Here is a 16,732-nt window from a genome sequence, read left to right on the forward strand (position 1 = left end):
AACACAACGATCGAACTTGCTTTGTTCAACAAACATGTTCGTCATGATTATATCCGGAATCTATCCAATTAATTATATTAATTAATTTATCGTTTCGTTATCTCTTCGTGTTTGTTAATTAACGAAATTCAATCGTTCCGGGGAAACTGTATCCACAATGAAACAATTCTGGCTAACTGGTAACGCGATGTTACGATATATCGAACAGATTAGAAGAAGAAATTGAAAAATTAGTTATCAATTCTTCGAACTAGTTAAGTAACGACTAATACTTACGTTATTCGATTCGTTGCGTCAACTCATACACGGAAGAGTATCGTTGTCGATCTCTGATTGAAATAAAATAAATAATTCGTAATTCGGTGAATTTTTTTACTTGTGCAAAAAAAAAAAAAAAAAAGTATAGTATTTTTAACTTTTAGAAAAATGAATTGTAATTAACTTCTCTTCTCTGTGTTATTTAATCCCATGTCGAGTTTATTGTTATTTTTTTTTGATTATACAATATACGGACACGAGAGTTGGAAATCATCTTTAGGAGGAGGATTAATAATCGATAATTGGTATTCATCTTCGCAATAATTTTAAAATTCATATAATTTTCCGTAAGAGAGGGGAAAAAAAAAAAAAAGAAAAGAAAAAAATCACAATGTATCGATTTATATACATAATGTACATGATGTACACGTATTAACAGCTTTTTTTCTTCTTCTTTCTGAATTACCGACTCACTCGCATTTTATTTTATCATTCAAGGCTATTTCAAGAGTGTCTATTTTTAACGTGCGAAAAAAAAAAAAAATATTTGATCGAAAACTCGAAATAAACTCGTATCGTATCCTCTTTTCACGAATTTAAAAATTGGGCAAATACATTTTTTTTTTTTTTCTTACTTCTTTACTTTTCTCTCATCGATCGATCGAATAAGTTACGTAACGTATCACACGTCGGTAAAATGGTAATGCAGTAAAAAATTAGAATTGAAACGAGAATAAGGAAATAAAAGCAATTAAGTTGATTAATATTATAATTTCAAATTCTAGGATTTATTTTTAAGTCGATTCAATCGATTCAACGTGATGATCATCGTTACGCGCAAAAACCACACCGTTTTAAATTTGTTCCACGAATATTATCGATAATATAAATGTTTATACGTTTATTCAAAATTATATTTAAATGGATAATGGATTCGTATGTGCAAATCTGCAATAGATAATAAATCACATAAATGAAATAAAATAGGGGGGGGAGGGTAAGGTAGGGGGGAAGAATGTTGTGAATATCAAGTAGGTGTTTACATGATTCACGCGTAAATGCATCGCAATAGTAATATTACGTTCCTCTGAAATGTTATGATTACTCCTCGTGTCAGAAAAATAATACGTCGATTTTAAATTTATTTATCGAATCAAAGTTGATCTGCTTAATAATTAATAATTTTCTGAATGTTGATTCTAGGAATTAGTTTTTTTCTTTTTTTTTTTTTTTTTTTGTTCAAAGATAAGATAACGAACTGAACGCGGCAATGATGCAAACTAAATTATTCAACGAAGTTAAACGTGATATGGTAATAAAAAAAAATATACATTTTGTTAACGAAGGAGAAACATTTTTTCCGATTATAAAATATTAATGATACGATCTTCATCTCGATAATATATATATATATATATATATATATATATATATATATATATATATAATTAAATATTAGGAAAATTCTGAACGATTCTTTTTTTTTTTTTTTTTTTTTTTTTTTTTATTCGTGTAAACCCTGCCTGATTTCATAATTTATGAAGATCCTTAAACAAAGTGAGTGAGATCACCTATACGTATTATACAAATTGTGGAAGGTTTAAAAGCTATCAAACGAGTAATCGCTTCGAGGTCTTCCTGTTTCAGAATCTTAATCCTTCCGTAACCTTGGCCTATAGAGACAAATGAATACGTGAATACGAATGGAATTCGATGATCGCACAACAATTGAAAGCTCTGAGTGAAAGTGATATTCGTTCGAATATTTATTTACACGTCGTTTCTCACAAATATAATATCGAAATAAATCTTCTAAACGATCTGGAAGACAGGAACGCGAAATTTATTACTTATTAACAACGAATTTTCCGCTATAACTTACGTAATCACCACGTACGTCCAATTTGAATTTTTTCCCTGCCGAGTTACGCGTATTTTTCCACAAATTAATTTTCACTCGTGAATGGAAAAAAAAAAATTCTCACCCAATTAACGAGCAATATAAAATTCCTCCTGTTCCCATTTTATCTTTCTAGGTAATTTTATCTATGGAACAACAAGTTCCATTCTTGGAATTTATGATCCTGAAGAATAAGTTTTAGCATCAAGTTCAATTGTTCGTTAATACTGACTATATATATATATATATATATACGATAGCATTGGAGGATAGACCGGTATGCAATTAAATAGCCCGTACTCTGTAGGTACAGATTAGACGTTTTAACCGACGGACGGGAATTTTTTAAATTATCTGTAATATAGTCACGTTGGATGACGCTCACCAGCGCTCACGATTCAGTTAAAACAATTACGTTATCCACCGCGCACTTTGTCCACCAATCGCGAAGGAAGATTATTTTTAATGGGCGAACTCTCCCGCCTCCCCCCTCCTCCCCGTCCATTCCAACGAGTCCTTGAAACACGTCGTAAAAGGGCATCGTTTCGCCCGTAAACTTGCTTTCCTTTCGGTGCTACACGATAATAAAAACGTTGGAAAAATGAAACGAAGAGAAATTTTTCGACGCCGAAAGAATCGAATAGCATCGTATATTCGTATATTCATTAAGTGCGATCAAGTTATTCCAAACGTGAGTTGAGAAAATGAAAAGGGTATTATCGTCTCGAAATTTACGTCATTACTCTTCCGCGTAACGAAAATTGTTCCGAATAAAAGTTGAATGGTTTCAAAGAGGAGAGTAAATGCGGTGTAATTATTTTTCTGCCCGGAGAGCACGTAGAGGTTACATGAAAGTCAACTTTGTTTCTTTTTTCTTTTTTTCGAATGGGCATCATATATTCTTTTCAACGCGTAAGTAAATTCAATACGTTATTGTTCTTGTGTAAAGAATTTTATTTTAAACCGTGTACGAGCAAAAGCTTTTGCTTCAATTATATTATATCTTGAAATAATAATTTTTTTTTTAAAGGATATATTGAGATACAGCGAACGAGGAAGTATTTGATTTTATTTAAAAAAATAAAATTCAACTTTCTTTACCGTCAAAATATGGCCTTCTTGAAAAGCATTCACCTTTTATCCGATACATTTTTTTAATATTACGAAAAGTAAGCGAGACACCCGGTATATTTTTTAATTTTTTTAATAAATATAAAACAGGTAAGTATTATTATTAATATATGTATATAAAATTATAATTAAATAAAATGATGAAAAAATGCTTATTATCCTGAAAAAAAAGGAGATTAAAGAGATAAATGGAAAAATAAGTATATTAAATGCCACTTCTTTGAAATTATATTCTCCTAACAGAAGATCCCGAAATTCGGTCGAAAATATTCGCCGAAGCGGAAAAAATTTCAAATTTCGAAAAATTCTTGGAATCGGAATTTCTGGAAAAATTTCTCGATCGACTTCCTGTCAATTTATATTCTCCTGATACAAAGTTAAAAAATTAAAGCGCGGCCAAATTTTCGACAAGAATTCCAGAAATAAAAATTTTTTACCAAATTTTATATATTTACCTATATTTTACTTGGGATATTTATCTTTCCTGTATTTCTTTTATACTAATCTTTTTCGGTTACTATTTTTAATTTTTTTAAATATTTTATTTAATATTTAATTACTTCTAACAATATTTATATAATATATCTTATGTATCTCTTAATTGTGTCTCAATTGTTTTACCTTTGATATTTCCGTTGCTTTCTACATACATTCTTAAATTATCTATTAACGCATATTGTTACTGCTGAATAAGAAACTTTTCATGATGTAAGTCAAGGAAGCTTTTACTTAACATTGAAATATAATCATCTTTTTCTATATCGTACGTTCATTATTTCAATACGTCATTTGCTATTCTTACTGATTGAGGAAATATAGAAAGTTAATTTTTTTGAATGATGATCCTTCAACAGTTATAAACCAATTCAAAATATTTGTAAAACTTAAAATAAATAATAAAAAAAAAAAAATTGATGAATATAGATGAGAAATGAATAGAGAATTATAAGATATGTATAAATAAAATTAACATATAATAAATTAGAGAAAGAAGATAATAAAATTAATTGGATATTAAATCTTTTGAGCATAAGTTGTGTATAAAAGTACAGACAAAGAGAGGAAATAATAAGAGAAGGACAGAGATAGGATAAAAATTAGGGAATCAACGCCATCTTCAGAGTGCCGCAAATGAAACTCGTTATACAAGGACAGAAAATAATTGAAAAAGGATAGACAATTAGCAGTACTTGATTAGTAGCGCCATCTCTTTGAGAAATGTTCAAACTTGTTGTATATTATTACCGATTGTAATTTAAATTTATTTATAGTCTTTGGATGGTTACGCCATCTTTGTAAAAACCATTGAAACTTCTTTACGATTGGTAATCGTTTGTAATTCAATACTTTTCAAAGAGATGGCGCCATTAACCAAAGACTATTAAAAAGTCCACTTGTTGGTAATAATGCATGACAAGTTTGAATACTTTTTGAAAATATAACTAGTTAAGTAGAGAAAAATACAAGAAATAATTATAATTTGCATTTTCTTACGGTTTTTATACATTTTATATGTAGTACATATATTTTATATATTGAATATAAATGTAGATTAAATGGGAATATTAAAATATGGTTAAAGACTTTATATAAAAAGTAAATATATCAAATTTAATAAAATTTAAATGTTTCATTCTTTTTCTAATTATATGTTTCTATTAAAATAATAATTTTTAATAGGAAAATATAATTTGAAAAAATATGACATATTTCTTATAATTTTCGATCATCTAATATCTTTAGTCAATTTTACTTTTTATATTACTGACTTCTACATTTAATAACATTATCTTTCATTATTTTAATTATTTTAAATAATAAATACTGCTTTTTCAAAAATCAAATATAATATTTAATGTTTCGTTTAAAATGTTTTATAATCTTTACTTTCTCTATGTTGTATTACGATTCTTTTATGGCAATGGCTTTGGTTACTGCATTAGATGCAGCATCGATTATAACGTCCTATACATTCACAATTTATTCTACTACTACTAGCAGTTATATTCAATATAAATCTGGCAACATTGGTTGAGTCCGATTTTGATGTAATATACTTTACTCGATATGATTTTCCACGTCATTATAAAATGTATATGGTTATTATTATAAATAACAAACAGTTAATTATATGTATAGTATATTATATAATATGTACATAGTAGTAATACAACAGATTTGTTTCTTATTTATATTAATTAGCTTCTTTTATATTCTTTTTATAGCACAGTTTTATTTAGTCTTTATTAAAAAAGACTTAATTAAAACTCTCAAATATTTTTTATTTTAGTCTACTATAATAATATATATATATATATATATATTATTGCATGTGTCTAAAAATTTCTTAAGGTATTATTCAATAAGAATTATTTCATCACTATCAGGTACATCAGGTGTAGATTTATACCATGTCAATAAATTTTGAAGTTGGTACCACCTGGATAATTTCATATCACCAGGTAATACCCATTTTAATTCATGAGAAGAAATTTTATTACCTTTATGAAAAACATACAATTTCATTTGGTCATTAATAACAATTTGAGTATTAAGTACTAAAATATCATTTTCATAATCAAGTTTATAAAAATAAATTTTAGATTTTATTAATTTGATATTCCAACAATCTGAAATTATAAGTTTTTCTTTATACTTATTCACTAAATCTGAAAAATCTGTGATTAAATCTAAGTCTTTACATTCTTGGACTAAACATTCATCATTTGGAATAATTTGTTGCTTGGAATAATTATGTTCTTTGAAATTTTTTCTACGTTTCAGTCTTGAGTAAAAGGTTTTTTTAGTTTCGTGTCTTGAATAAGTTGACACATTAGGAAAAATAGAAGGTACTGCATTCTCTACAAGCTTTGGACGACACAATAAAACATTTTCAATTGTATTATTAGTACATACAATTTTCTCATATCTTTGAATATCATTTTCAGCAAAATGAAAACTACAAACTGCAGAATATTTTGTAGGAGACCAATTTTTCCTAGGAATAGCAGCTAACCATTTTTTTCTCAATTCTTCATTCTTTGGAAAGAGGAAAACAGAAGCATAATTATTTGATTTCAAAGTGCTGTCGTAATTTCCCTTACAGCCAGGAATACAGCAACGTCTTGGCATTTCTATCGTATAAAATCTTAATATAAAAAGTTTATATATTACTATATGTGTTTTAATGTTAATAATATAATATTATCTCCTAATCTAATTGATTCCAATGATCTTCCCCTAACCAACTTTTCTCGTGAGTTATCTTTTACGTTCATTTCCACTTATATCTTCACTTAACCTCTTTCGCTTATTGGTATTAACGATCTTCTTTTCTTTATACTTTTACCAATTTTTGTAAGTTTCTTTGTCCGCACATAAAAACTGTAATTTCATTTAAAAAAATAATTTAAATTTATTTTACAGTCGTATTCGTCAAAGATTAACACGTAAAATAAAAAGAACACGAATACATTAACCAAAATACATTGTCGTACATTATTTCTACTTACTGCAAGTACAAAATATTTACATATTGCTTATATATGCATATTAAAAAATATCATGTATATTTTTTTATTATTAATCCCTCCAGAAAAAAATGAGAATCAAAATTGAACAGCAGAGTCTATCCCAAGACTCCTAGTTTCAACAATCGGACTCTAACCGTCTCGCAAGAGCAGTGTTGCCACATTATTCTCATCGTGCCGTGTATCCGAGTTTCCTTACACACGGTGAGACTTGCCTCGCCGCGTGTAGCGAGGCACTAGTTTCTGATACATACATATCAGGTTGCATGACGTATCGTTGAGGCAATCGTTGTAAGCTACGTACGAGAGGCGGCATTTACCCGAGACAACTTGCCTCGAGACAGTTTGTATTATCTACAGTGTGCAGCAAAATCGTGCCACTTTTTTCGCTCGAAAGATTCATTTACTTTTTATAAGGATAATTTTTTTTTTACAATATAATAGAATATGTGTTCGATAGGAGATCGTAAATTTTGGGAAGAGTTCATCGCATTGTACAAGAGTTTCCCGTGTTTGTGGGATATAAGATCGAAGTCGTACATGGACAGAAATCTAAGGAACCATGCGATGGACGTTTTAATCGACAAATGCAAAGAGATAAATTCTATGTCGAATAAAGATTTCGTTAATAAAAAAATTCACAACTTGCGATGCAGTTTCAGAAGAGAGTTGAATAAAGTTAAACGGGCGAAAGCGTCCGGGAAAAACGTATACGTACCGAGTCTCTGGTATTTCGATAATTTAAGTTTTATAACAAACTGCGACGATGCGAAGAAGGGGGAAAATTTTAACGATGCTGATGCGGATTTGGAAATTGATCGTGACGATAATGTAGTAAGTTAATCATGGATAATATCTTTAAAAAAAAAAAAAGAAATAGAAAAATTAATTATCATTTGCTTATATATATATATATATATATATATATATATATATATATATATATATATATATACAGAATTAATTAGTCAATGGACAATGTTTTAACCTAACATATGTAGGAGTTTATTCTGAAAGATCTTACCTTTTGTTGTTCTTTTCAATATTCGATCTAGCTTCTCAACGCACCATCAATATTAACTCTTGAAAAATAAATATATATATATACACATATTTTACATTTACATTTTAGAGACAAGACGACATCGATATAAGAGGAAATAATTTATCGCCATGTTCGGAAGTGTCGAGCAGGCCAAGTTCTTCTTTATCATCAACATCTTCGGTTACGAAAAAAGTATTGAAGCGAAAAAGAAAAAACCATCAGTTAGCAACCGAGATGACAAATACAAGCTTAAATGACAAAACATCTAATTCGCGTGTTCAAGAAGATTGGCTTGATATTACAGGGAAAAAGATTGCTTACGATCTTCGAGAATTGAACGAGCGGCAAAGAATAATAGCGGAAAAACTAATAAGCGATGTTATATTCTATGCAAAATTAGATAAATTGAACGAGAATTATTCGATAACCGATGCACAACAGACTTTTTTCAACGTGAGGTTGAAAAACGAGAGAGAGAATAATAATTCTTTGTCGTAAAATTATTTCAAATTTCAAATTTGTAAATTTCTAAACATATCTGTGTGTTGAACATTTTAATCGTAAGAGCATTTTAATCGAATGTAATAAAAGTTTTTAATTATTTTTCTAGTTATTAAGAATTTGTGTAAAAAAAAAAAAAAAAAAGAAAAAAAATATTTGAATAAAAAATTTTTTTAAAAACACGATTCGTTTGTTGAGCGTTTTTATTTAATTTAATTTTCTTTAAAAACTTTATATATATATATCATATAAAGTATTAATAAATTAAATTTAGAAAATCTAGCCGATTTAAAAAAAAAATAACCAATTACCAGAACTTTCCACGAGATAAATCAATAGAAAAAAATAATAAAAATAAATTATTAAACATAGATTAACATTATAAATTAAAGAAAAAAAATTTGGAACAGATAAAAAGTTAAAAATCACTTTAAATACAAAATAATTAATAATTAATTGTTCAATCAATTATAATTATATCACATGTATAAGATTAAATCTAAAGTCTCAACTTGTCCAACAGATCAGATCTTAAATTAATTTAATATTACTTAAAACTAATTTAATTTGAATACTACGTTAATAAAATCTAAAATCAATACAGATATAATAAAATTCGTATTAAGGATATGTTCGCCATGTTTAAAGTGAAGCGAGAGAAAAGAGAAAAAAAAAATTAAAAACTTTGAAAAACGAATCTTTCATGAATCATTAGACTTACATCAGATTTAATTTAGCAGATAATCGTTAAATACTGATACTCACAAATCAAAAGTTGCGACAGCGATTATGTAAAAAAGATTTGTTTTGACATATTTGTTTTGACGTATTTGTTTCGACGATACAGAAAGAAGTATAGAGACAGAGGAGTGAGGAGGGAGGGGGAAGGTAGAGTGGATAGAAAGTAGAGAAAAACGTTAGAACGTATTTCGAGGACAACGATCGATTAGAAGATCTAACTTTGGTCGAGTACTCGATCGATCAAAGCGCGAGACCCTTGATTGACCAATAGTCGGAAGTAAAGTGCAAATCCAATGACTCTTGCTATACATAGCACGACATGTGATTGAGATCGTGATTCGAAATCAAGATTTGGGAAGTTTTTGGCTTAGAAAAGAGATGCATTGAAAAAAATTGACGATTCCATTGAAACGAGAATAAAAATGAGAAAAAAAATATAAAAGGTGAAATTTATTTTTCGCTTTAAGAATTAGAGAATTTATCGTTTTGAACGAAACGATAGTTTACTTAGCTATCTTATAATAATATCTTAAAAGCAAGCATCTTAATCTTAAAAAATAAAATCTGTATCAAGTATATTCTTATCTGATATAAAGTTATTGACACGTTGCCAAAGAGTTAATGTCTTCTATAAGGAAATTTTATTTAGAAAGAGTAAAATGTTTGTGTAGAATTTGTTTGGAATCTGTAATCCATTTAATAACAAATAATCAAAAATAAGGAAAAAATTACGCAATATTAGACTGGATTGCAATTGTGGATAATTTACAGCTTTTCGAAAAAAATCAATAATGAAATTTTATAATTCTAATTTTCTCTAATAAAGTATTTCTTATTTTTTATTTTTTTTCTTTTTAGTATTTTAAAATAAAGAATTTTAGAAAGCAATGACAATTACAAGATCTTATCAAACGAGAAGATTGATCAAGATTCATTTGTAAAGATTACAAAAAAAGATACAATAATTATTAAAATTAATGTAGATATTAAATAAAGAAGAAAAATATGAGAAAGAAATTTGATATAAAAAATTGAAATATGAATAATATGAAAGTATTGAAAATATTTTTTGAATAGCCTTTATGACGAAAAAATTCTATTAAGATTTTTTAATTGGGCAACGACAAGATAAAATTAATCAGAAACTAGTACCATTTCTCGAACGCATTTGTATTTGATTATAAAGTAAAGAGATGGAAAAGAATGGAGATAGAAAGGATGAGAAGAAAGAAAAGGATGGAAATAGATTAAAAATTATGTATTCAACGCCATCTTCAGAGTGCCGCAAATGAAACTTACAAAGAAAGGACAGAAGATAGTGAGAAAAGGATAGAAATAGAGTGAGAATTGATCGATAGTGATATCTCTCGATTACCAAAGAAACTTCTTCAAAAGTTCGTGTTTCCATTCAACAGATGGTAATGATCTACTTTATCCTATTTTTGGAAGATGTCTTTAGTACCCAATAGATGGAGCTAAAGGTCAGATCTTAGTATATTTCTATCTTTCTCTAACTATTTTCTGTCCTTGTGTACCGAGTTTCATTTGCGGCACTCTGAAGATGGCGCTGATTTCAATATTTTTACTATCTCTATCCTTTTTCTAATATTTTCTCTCTTTGTCATACATTTGCATGGTCGCGATTTATTTACCGAAAATATTTTATAATTTTATTTATAGTCATAGCCAGGCGAAACGGAAAAAATAGACTAAAATAAATTTTAAATTCACGTTAAAAATTTATCTTCTTACATATATTAATTAAATTTAAAATTAATTTTAATTTTTTATTTTTTACATAAAATCCTCGTCGTTGAATGCAAATACATATGTAATTCTTAGCTTGATATCGTTTTTTTTTATCGGAAAGAATAATACAACTTTTTTTTTGTAAAATTTAAAAGATAAAGAAAGTTTTTATAAATATAAATTTAGAATAATGATACCAATTATATCACGAAGAGGTAATTACGTATCGAAATTTATTTTTTATTTTATTAAATTTATATTTTACAAATTTTATAATTTTAAACTATTTATCATGTATCGATTTTCTGAAATCGACTGGCAAAAAAATAAATATTTAAGTGCTTTATATTCTATTTTATCTTATCAAAACTTAAATGTAAAACATAATAAATTTGACACAATACCCAGTGTTAAAATTTGAAAAATTTAATTAAATATTATAATTATCATTTTCACTATTTAAAAAATGAACGAATCGTTTCAGAAATATATAATTTACCATTCGTGAATATCACAACCGACGCAATAAATTTCCTATTCTACCATGGTTCGATAATATCACTAGAGTTATTTACCATTACACACTGCATCTTAAAGATAGCCATCAGCAATTCCACAAGTGCCACAAGAAAGTTCAAGATTACAATTTGACCTTCGATTCTCTATTCTCCTTCACCTACTTATCATTAATACGGAATTAAATTTTCGAATGTAACGAATAAATGATAGAAAGTTTAATAACTTTTATGCGATAATTAATCCGATCGTAGAAAAATGAATCGTTTTATTTATTTTTATTCGATAACTGTATTACTAATTGGTAATTTATCCGTTGCACTTATCTAATAATTCTAGGAAATTGAAGAAAAATAAATCAATAACGGAACAAGAAGAAATAACAAATTACTTTATTTACGAATATTTTCTAATTCAATGTTTATGCAACATTTATACATGTTTTTAAAAATTTATAATATCGTACTATATATATTATTAGTTTATTTTACCATGAATTTTAAATTTTTTCTTTGAACTTTTATCTATTCGAAAATATGTTATTAAATTAACAAATCAAACATTACGAAATCGATTTTCGAAATATCGAAATATTTATTTATAAATATTAATAAAACGACTTAACAATCAACTAAAAAAATTTCTACAATTATATCCATCTACATTTATCGATTATTAAATATTTCATCATTACTAGGCCGCCACTTATGTATCTGAATCGTGGGTCTGTTATTATTCAATCTCGTTTCTTGCATCGAAATGCCTAATTCGATCGGGTTAAAACGATTTTCTTTTTGCTCGTGTTGATGTGGCTTCACTTCTATTTCTAATTTTGGCATACGCGAAGGACCTAAGGAAAAAAAAAAAATTAATTTTTGATGGCATCGCAATTTTTTTTCCTTTAGACTTTAAATTTAGATTAAAAAATTTCAAATAAAAAAAACCAATTTAATCGATTAGATAAATTACCATTATTATTAATGTTAGGGCGAATATTAGTCCATATTGGTCGATGCTGACTCTGTCCAGGAAATCTGACAGGCATTCCTTTGGAGGGTCCAATCGTGACTACATGCGGCGAAGAAGAGGAGGAATGCGTGGAACCTACAGAGGATGTGGCCGACGAAGAAGAAGAAGAAGTTCCACTGCCAAAACCAACGTTACCTTGATTCCCATATACGGGATAATATTGACTGAAGGATAGAGCACCAGCGATCCCTGTTAATCCTGCTGCGAACGACACCGACTGACTTTGCGAAATGATACTAAAGAAACAAATACGCGATTCAGTTGAAAAAAGAAAAAATTGCATATTTATATACTTGAAAATTAGTGAATGAAAAATTCATTCTTGATAAATTGAATTAATCAACCTAACCCGATGATTTATTTCTCTCGACACGACTTGGAACGAAAACATACCCACTCGTTTGAGACAATGGACGACCGAAACTGTTGCTTTGAGAGTAGCTAACGCCCTCTGGGCCTACTTGAAAGCCGAAAGAGTGCGCATTGTTCCCCGCGTTTGAAACGGACAACGATCGTGCTTTCGTATCGGATTCTTTCATCACTTGCTCCGGTATCAGCTCAGGTGGTGTGTTCCATCGTCGTTCGTCCTCCTCCGTGAGAAAAATTCGATCATCTGTGGAACGAAGCTTTATGTGACACGTATCTTATCTACGATCCCAGGTGCTTCACTCTTATTACGCAGATTTCTATTTCAATTGGAATCAAGTTAATATTCACTGCACATCGATCATCTACATAGTTCATAACGATTATTCGTATCGTTATTATCAATTATAATGGATGTCGGATCGTATGACAGGAAGGAAAGTTGTTAAAGAAAAATTACATCGTATAAATTAGGTTAGTCCAAGCAAGTGATTTTTACCTGCCCACGCGACCACCAACACAACAAAACACAACGGCACAACACAACGATGAAAGATGATGCTCCCGGCCATCTCTAAGACCGTTCTGGCTCGAGCACGACCATTCTCCGCCCTTTTTCAATAAGTATGAACGACCTTAAAATCCTTATTGGCATTCGTCTCGCGTCCACTCACGTAATACTCTTGGACGGAGGAATGGAGTTACGATCACGCGGTGACTCGTACAGAGAGAAATGGGATTATCGAGGAACGATCGTTAATTTCGTATAAAATTATTTCGCGGGTATTTAAATTTATCCTCATATTTATTTGTACAATGCAATCATACGAATCTCGTATTCTTTTTTCGTTTTGTATTTGTCGAATCACGATACTTGAGAATTTTCTAATTATTTTAATTTCTAGTCGAATATTTCTATATTTCTTCAAAACAATGAATTACGTTTCTGGTCTTTCCTGACTTCATATTTTTCTCCAATGATCGATCGATTTCAAATTAAGTTTTTAATTAAGTGACAAACGATATTTCCATATTTTTTTTTTTTTTTTTTTTTTTTTACCGTTGTGTACAGGTTTAAAATATTTCAAACACGTGTTTCTACGGTATATATTATCAGTATAATTAATGTGAGTGAATCATTGAATATTCACCAAGTATTGAATGGAATATATTATAATGTTCAATCGTAGGAAAATATACGGTAAATCATACGAGGCAATCAATATTACGTCTCGTAATAATGAAACGATGAAAATAAATATTTTCCTCGGATTTTAATCAATTATTATACGTGAATGATTCACGTTTCTCGTTCTTTCAATGAACATCTCGATTTGATCACAATTTGTTATTGCATTTCTCAGAACTTTTAAATACGTCACAAAATTTTTATCAATTAATTTTTCAATAATTTCAATATTTCGAACGCGTGTAATGTTGATTCAACGGAAGAATTTACAAAATAACATAACGAAACGTTGTGAATCGAATCAACAATACGATAAGTTAATTACAGGAGAATGCTAGTTTGAGAATCACTGTGCCCCTGCTGCTCGAGTTGCCCTACATTCGTTCGCGTAGGATGGTTTGCCAGCAGCCAGGGGTAATCGCCGACTTTTCGGTAACCGAGAAACAACCAAGATTGAATTTTTTGAACGTTCGAGCAAAAATTCTTCAAAATTCTTATTTCACTTGCTTTTTCGCATCGAAAGCTTGACAAGCATTTGACATAGAGTCGAGCATTGAAAGTAAGATTAAAGATTAAAAATTTTCGTGAAAACCTCGTTTAAGTAAATTTTTCAAGCAACTTATCGAGGTGACCGTTAAATTTTATCGATCGCGTCCACTGAAGAACGGACGGCGAGCAATCCTTCGGAAGAATAAACAAAGTTTTTTCCGCGCAAACGTGTTATCGGCCTGGACGGTGCGAAATAACGAGGATACGCACAATACGAGTCGACAACTGGCACGTGATTCATTCGTATTGGGCCAGCAGCAAGTTTACACAGCGTCTTGACATTGAACTCGAGCTGTGGACGAGTACTTTGCCTTCGAGCAACGATTATGGACGGACTCTGTAAAAGGGAACGAGCCTCTGGTGTCTGAAAAGCAAAGCGTCTGAAAGATTAATACGCAGAAGGTAATCAACTTTCGCGTATTGGGTATTTCCCGTAGTCGTCACGCACACACACGCACACGCTGTGTTCGATTCGTTACACGATTGAGAAAATTCTTTTTTTTTTTTTCTCTCTCAACCAACACGAAAAACACGATAAAGAATTTATCGTGAATTGTTTATCCCGCATGTATCGATGTTATAATTGTATAAAATATATTTAATTTTCATCCTCTTCGGATGAACATTGAATTTAATCAATCGAATTGTTAACGTGTTAATTCTAATCTATAGATATAAATATTGCACAAATTGTGAAACTTTTACGAGAATTCTTTACTTTTCGAATAAAAAAGAGAAAAAAAATGGTGTCTTGCGAAATTTCAATTCAAAATTTTCCATTCAACATATCAACAATTATAATTACATCTGATCAAACATTTTATTCGTTTTTCAGCAATCGTTTCGCGATGTGGAAGAATATTTCTCAAGAAATCTTTCGAATTTCATCGAATTTCATCGAAAATTTCCGTTATTCTTTCCAAGCTCGCCCAGCTAATAAAATAATCGAATCCTTGGAATCAATAAACCAGTAATTCTCCGTGCATCTTTCTACGAAAGTTGACGATAAAGGTATATAATTTGTTACACGCTACCCAATAATCAAAATCATCGATTATGCAGATTTATAATCGATCTTTTAATATTTTTGCGCTTGCTTCAAGAAAAAGAAGAGGACGAGGAGGAGGAGGAGGAGGGAGAAGAAAATGGAAGACGTACAATTGCCCGATTATCTTCGATCAATTGTTAGATCGTGTACAACAGGATGTAAGGACGATTACGATATTCGATCTGTCCATTATTATTATTATTATTTTTTATGAGCAAGTCAGCAGTTTTTTCACCATTGAATCCGTTGACGTGACATGATTTTTTTATATTCTAATATTTTAATATTTTTTTTTTTTTTTTTTTAATTAATATCACGGAGGAGAGAAAAAGAGGCGAGGAGAATAAACGATGTTTACTCAAGTATTCAACAGGATGTAAGAGTAATTATTATTCAATTGTTATTATTATTATGTTGTTATTATTATTTATGAATAAGTCGCAGTTTTTCACCGGTTGACGGTTGAATCGTAATGTGAAACGATTTTCGATATTCTAATTTATAATATTCTAAGCTAGCAATTTTTATTAAATTAAAATTGTTATTTATATTAAAAAAAGGAAGAGGATAAACGATATTTGATGAAATATTGTATAACATTATTTATGTTATTCTAAATTCTAATATTCTGCATATGGACCAACAATTTTCAATATTAAATTTTCAATATTAAATTAATTGTTATTTATATTAAAAAAAGGAAGAGGATAAAGGATATTTGTTCAAATATTGCATAACAGGATTGCTATTATTATTTATGTTATTTTAAGTTTTAATATTCTGCATCAACATTTTTTATTTAGTAATTTTCAATATTAAATTATCAATATTTTTTATTTATTTCAGAGGAAAAGAAAGGAAGAGGATAAACGATATTTAATTAAATATTGTATAACATTTATGTTATTCTAAATTTTAATATTCTGCATATGTTAGTAATTTTCAATATTAAATTATCATATTTTATATTTTAATTTTCAATATTAAATTATCAATATTTTTTATTTATTTCAGAGGAAAAGAAAGGAAGAGGATAAACGATATTTAATTAAATATTGTATAACATTATTTATGTTATTCTAAATTTTAATATTCTGCATATGTTAGTAATTTTCAATATTAAATTATCATATTTTTTATTTATTTCAGAGGAAAAGAAAGGAAGAGGATAAACGATATT

General features: G+C 28.8%; 3 protein-coding genes and 1 long non-coding RNA gene across 8 annotated transcripts; 2 read left to right on the forward strand and 2 right to left on the reverse strand.

Moving 5' to 3' along the window:
• The first annotated feature begins 2,663 nt into the window (after window positions 1–2,663).
• Window positions 2,664–8,541, forward strand: LOC100578448. Of its 3 annotated transcripts, none has more exons than XM_026443311.1 (3): window positions 2,664–2,849; window positions 7,280–7,653; window positions 7,952–8,541. In XM_026443311.1, exons 2-3 carry the CDS (start codon window positions 7,360–7,362, stop codon window positions 8,360–8,362), a joined length of 705 nt encoding a protein of 234 aa, XP_026299096.1. In that variant the 5' UTR covers window positions 2,664–2,849; window positions 7,280–7,359; the 3' UTR covers window positions 8,363–8,541. The 3 variants fall into 3 exon arrangements, with proteins under 3 accessions (XP_026299096.1, XP_003250822.1, XP_016769935.1); XM_003250774.4 differs by lacking the exon at window positions 2,664–2,849 and adding an exon at window positions 7,021–7,162; XM_016914446.2 differs by lacking the exon at window positions 2,664–2,849 and having other exon boundaries at window positions 7,125–7,653.
• Window positions 5,565–6,940, reverse strand: LOC102655420. The gene is made up of 2 exons (XM_006566216.3): window positions 6,802–6,940; window positions 5,565–6,673 (listed from the first exon to the last, which is right to left on the reverse strand). Exon 2 carries the CDS (start codon window positions 6,419–6,421, stop codon window positions 5,645–5,647), a length of 777 nt encoding a protein of 258 aa, XP_006566279.1. The 5' UTR covers window positions 6,422–6,673; window positions 6,802–6,940; the 3' UTR covers window positions 5,565–5,644.
• Window positions 8,542–11,895: 3,354 nt separating the features above from the next.
• LOC726611 lies at window positions 11,896–13,431 on the reverse strand. The gene is made up of 4 exons (XM_001122336.5): window positions 13,266–13,431; window positions 12,794–13,013; window positions 12,341–12,636; window positions 11,896–12,221 (listed from the first exon to the last, which is right to left on the reverse strand). The coding sequence occupies exons 1-4, from the start codon at window positions 13,336–13,338 to the stop codon at window positions 12,037–12,039; spliced, it is 774 nt and encodes a 257-aa protein (XP_001122336.3). The 5' UTR covers window positions 13,339–13,431; the 3' UTR covers window positions 11,896–12,036.
• LOC102655465 lies at window positions 12,933–16,437 on the forward strand. 3 transcript variants are annotated; one of them, XR_001704685.2, is made up of 5 exons: window positions 12,933–13,060; window positions 13,241–14,906; window positions 15,340–15,515; window positions 15,608–15,934; window positions 16,399–16,437. It is a non-coding gene; the product is annotated as an uncharacterized LOC102655465 (long non-coding RNA). The 3 variants fall into 3 exon arrangements; XR_001704686.2 differs by having other exon boundaries at window positions 15,608–15,710; window positions 16,399–16,436; XR_410539.3 differs by lacking the exon at window positions 16,399–16,437 and having other exon boundaries at window positions 15,608–15,710; window positions 15,874–16,138.
• Window positions 16,438–16,732: the final 295 nt, after the last annotated feature.

The sequence above is a fragment of the Apis mellifera genome, linkage group LG10, assembly GCF_003254395.2.
Source record: "Apis mellifera strain DH4 linkage group LG10, Amel_HAv3.1, whole genome shotgun sequence".
Lineage (NCBI taxonomy): Eukaryota > Metazoa > Arthropoda > Insecta > Hymenoptera > Apidae > Apis > Apis mellifera.

Coding starts and splice junctions, on each gene's coding strand:
- LOC102655420 (XM_006566216.3), bottom strand. CDS start 6,421: ATGCCAAGACGTTGCTGTATTCCTGGCTGTAAGGGAAATTACGACAGC.
- LOC100578448 (XM_016914446.2), top strand. CDS start 7,267: ATGTGTTCGATAGGAGATCGTAAATTTTGGGAAGAGTTCATCGCATTG. Junction 7,654..7,951: donor TTGATCGTGACGATAATGTA/GTAAGTTAATCA, acceptor TTTACATTTTAG/AGACAAGACGACATCGATAT.
- LOC726611 (XM_001122336.5), bottom strand. CDS start 13,338: ATGGCCGGGAGCATCATCTTTCATCGTTGTGTTGTGCCGTTGTGTTTT. Junction 13,014..13,265: donor GTTGGTGGTCGCGTGGGCAG/GTAAAAATCACT, acceptor TTCGTTCCACAG/ATGATCGAATTTTTCTCACG. Junction 12,222..12,340: donor CCCTAACATTAATAATAATG/GTAATTTATCTA, acceptor TTTTTTCCTTAG/GTCCTTCGCGTATGCCAAAA.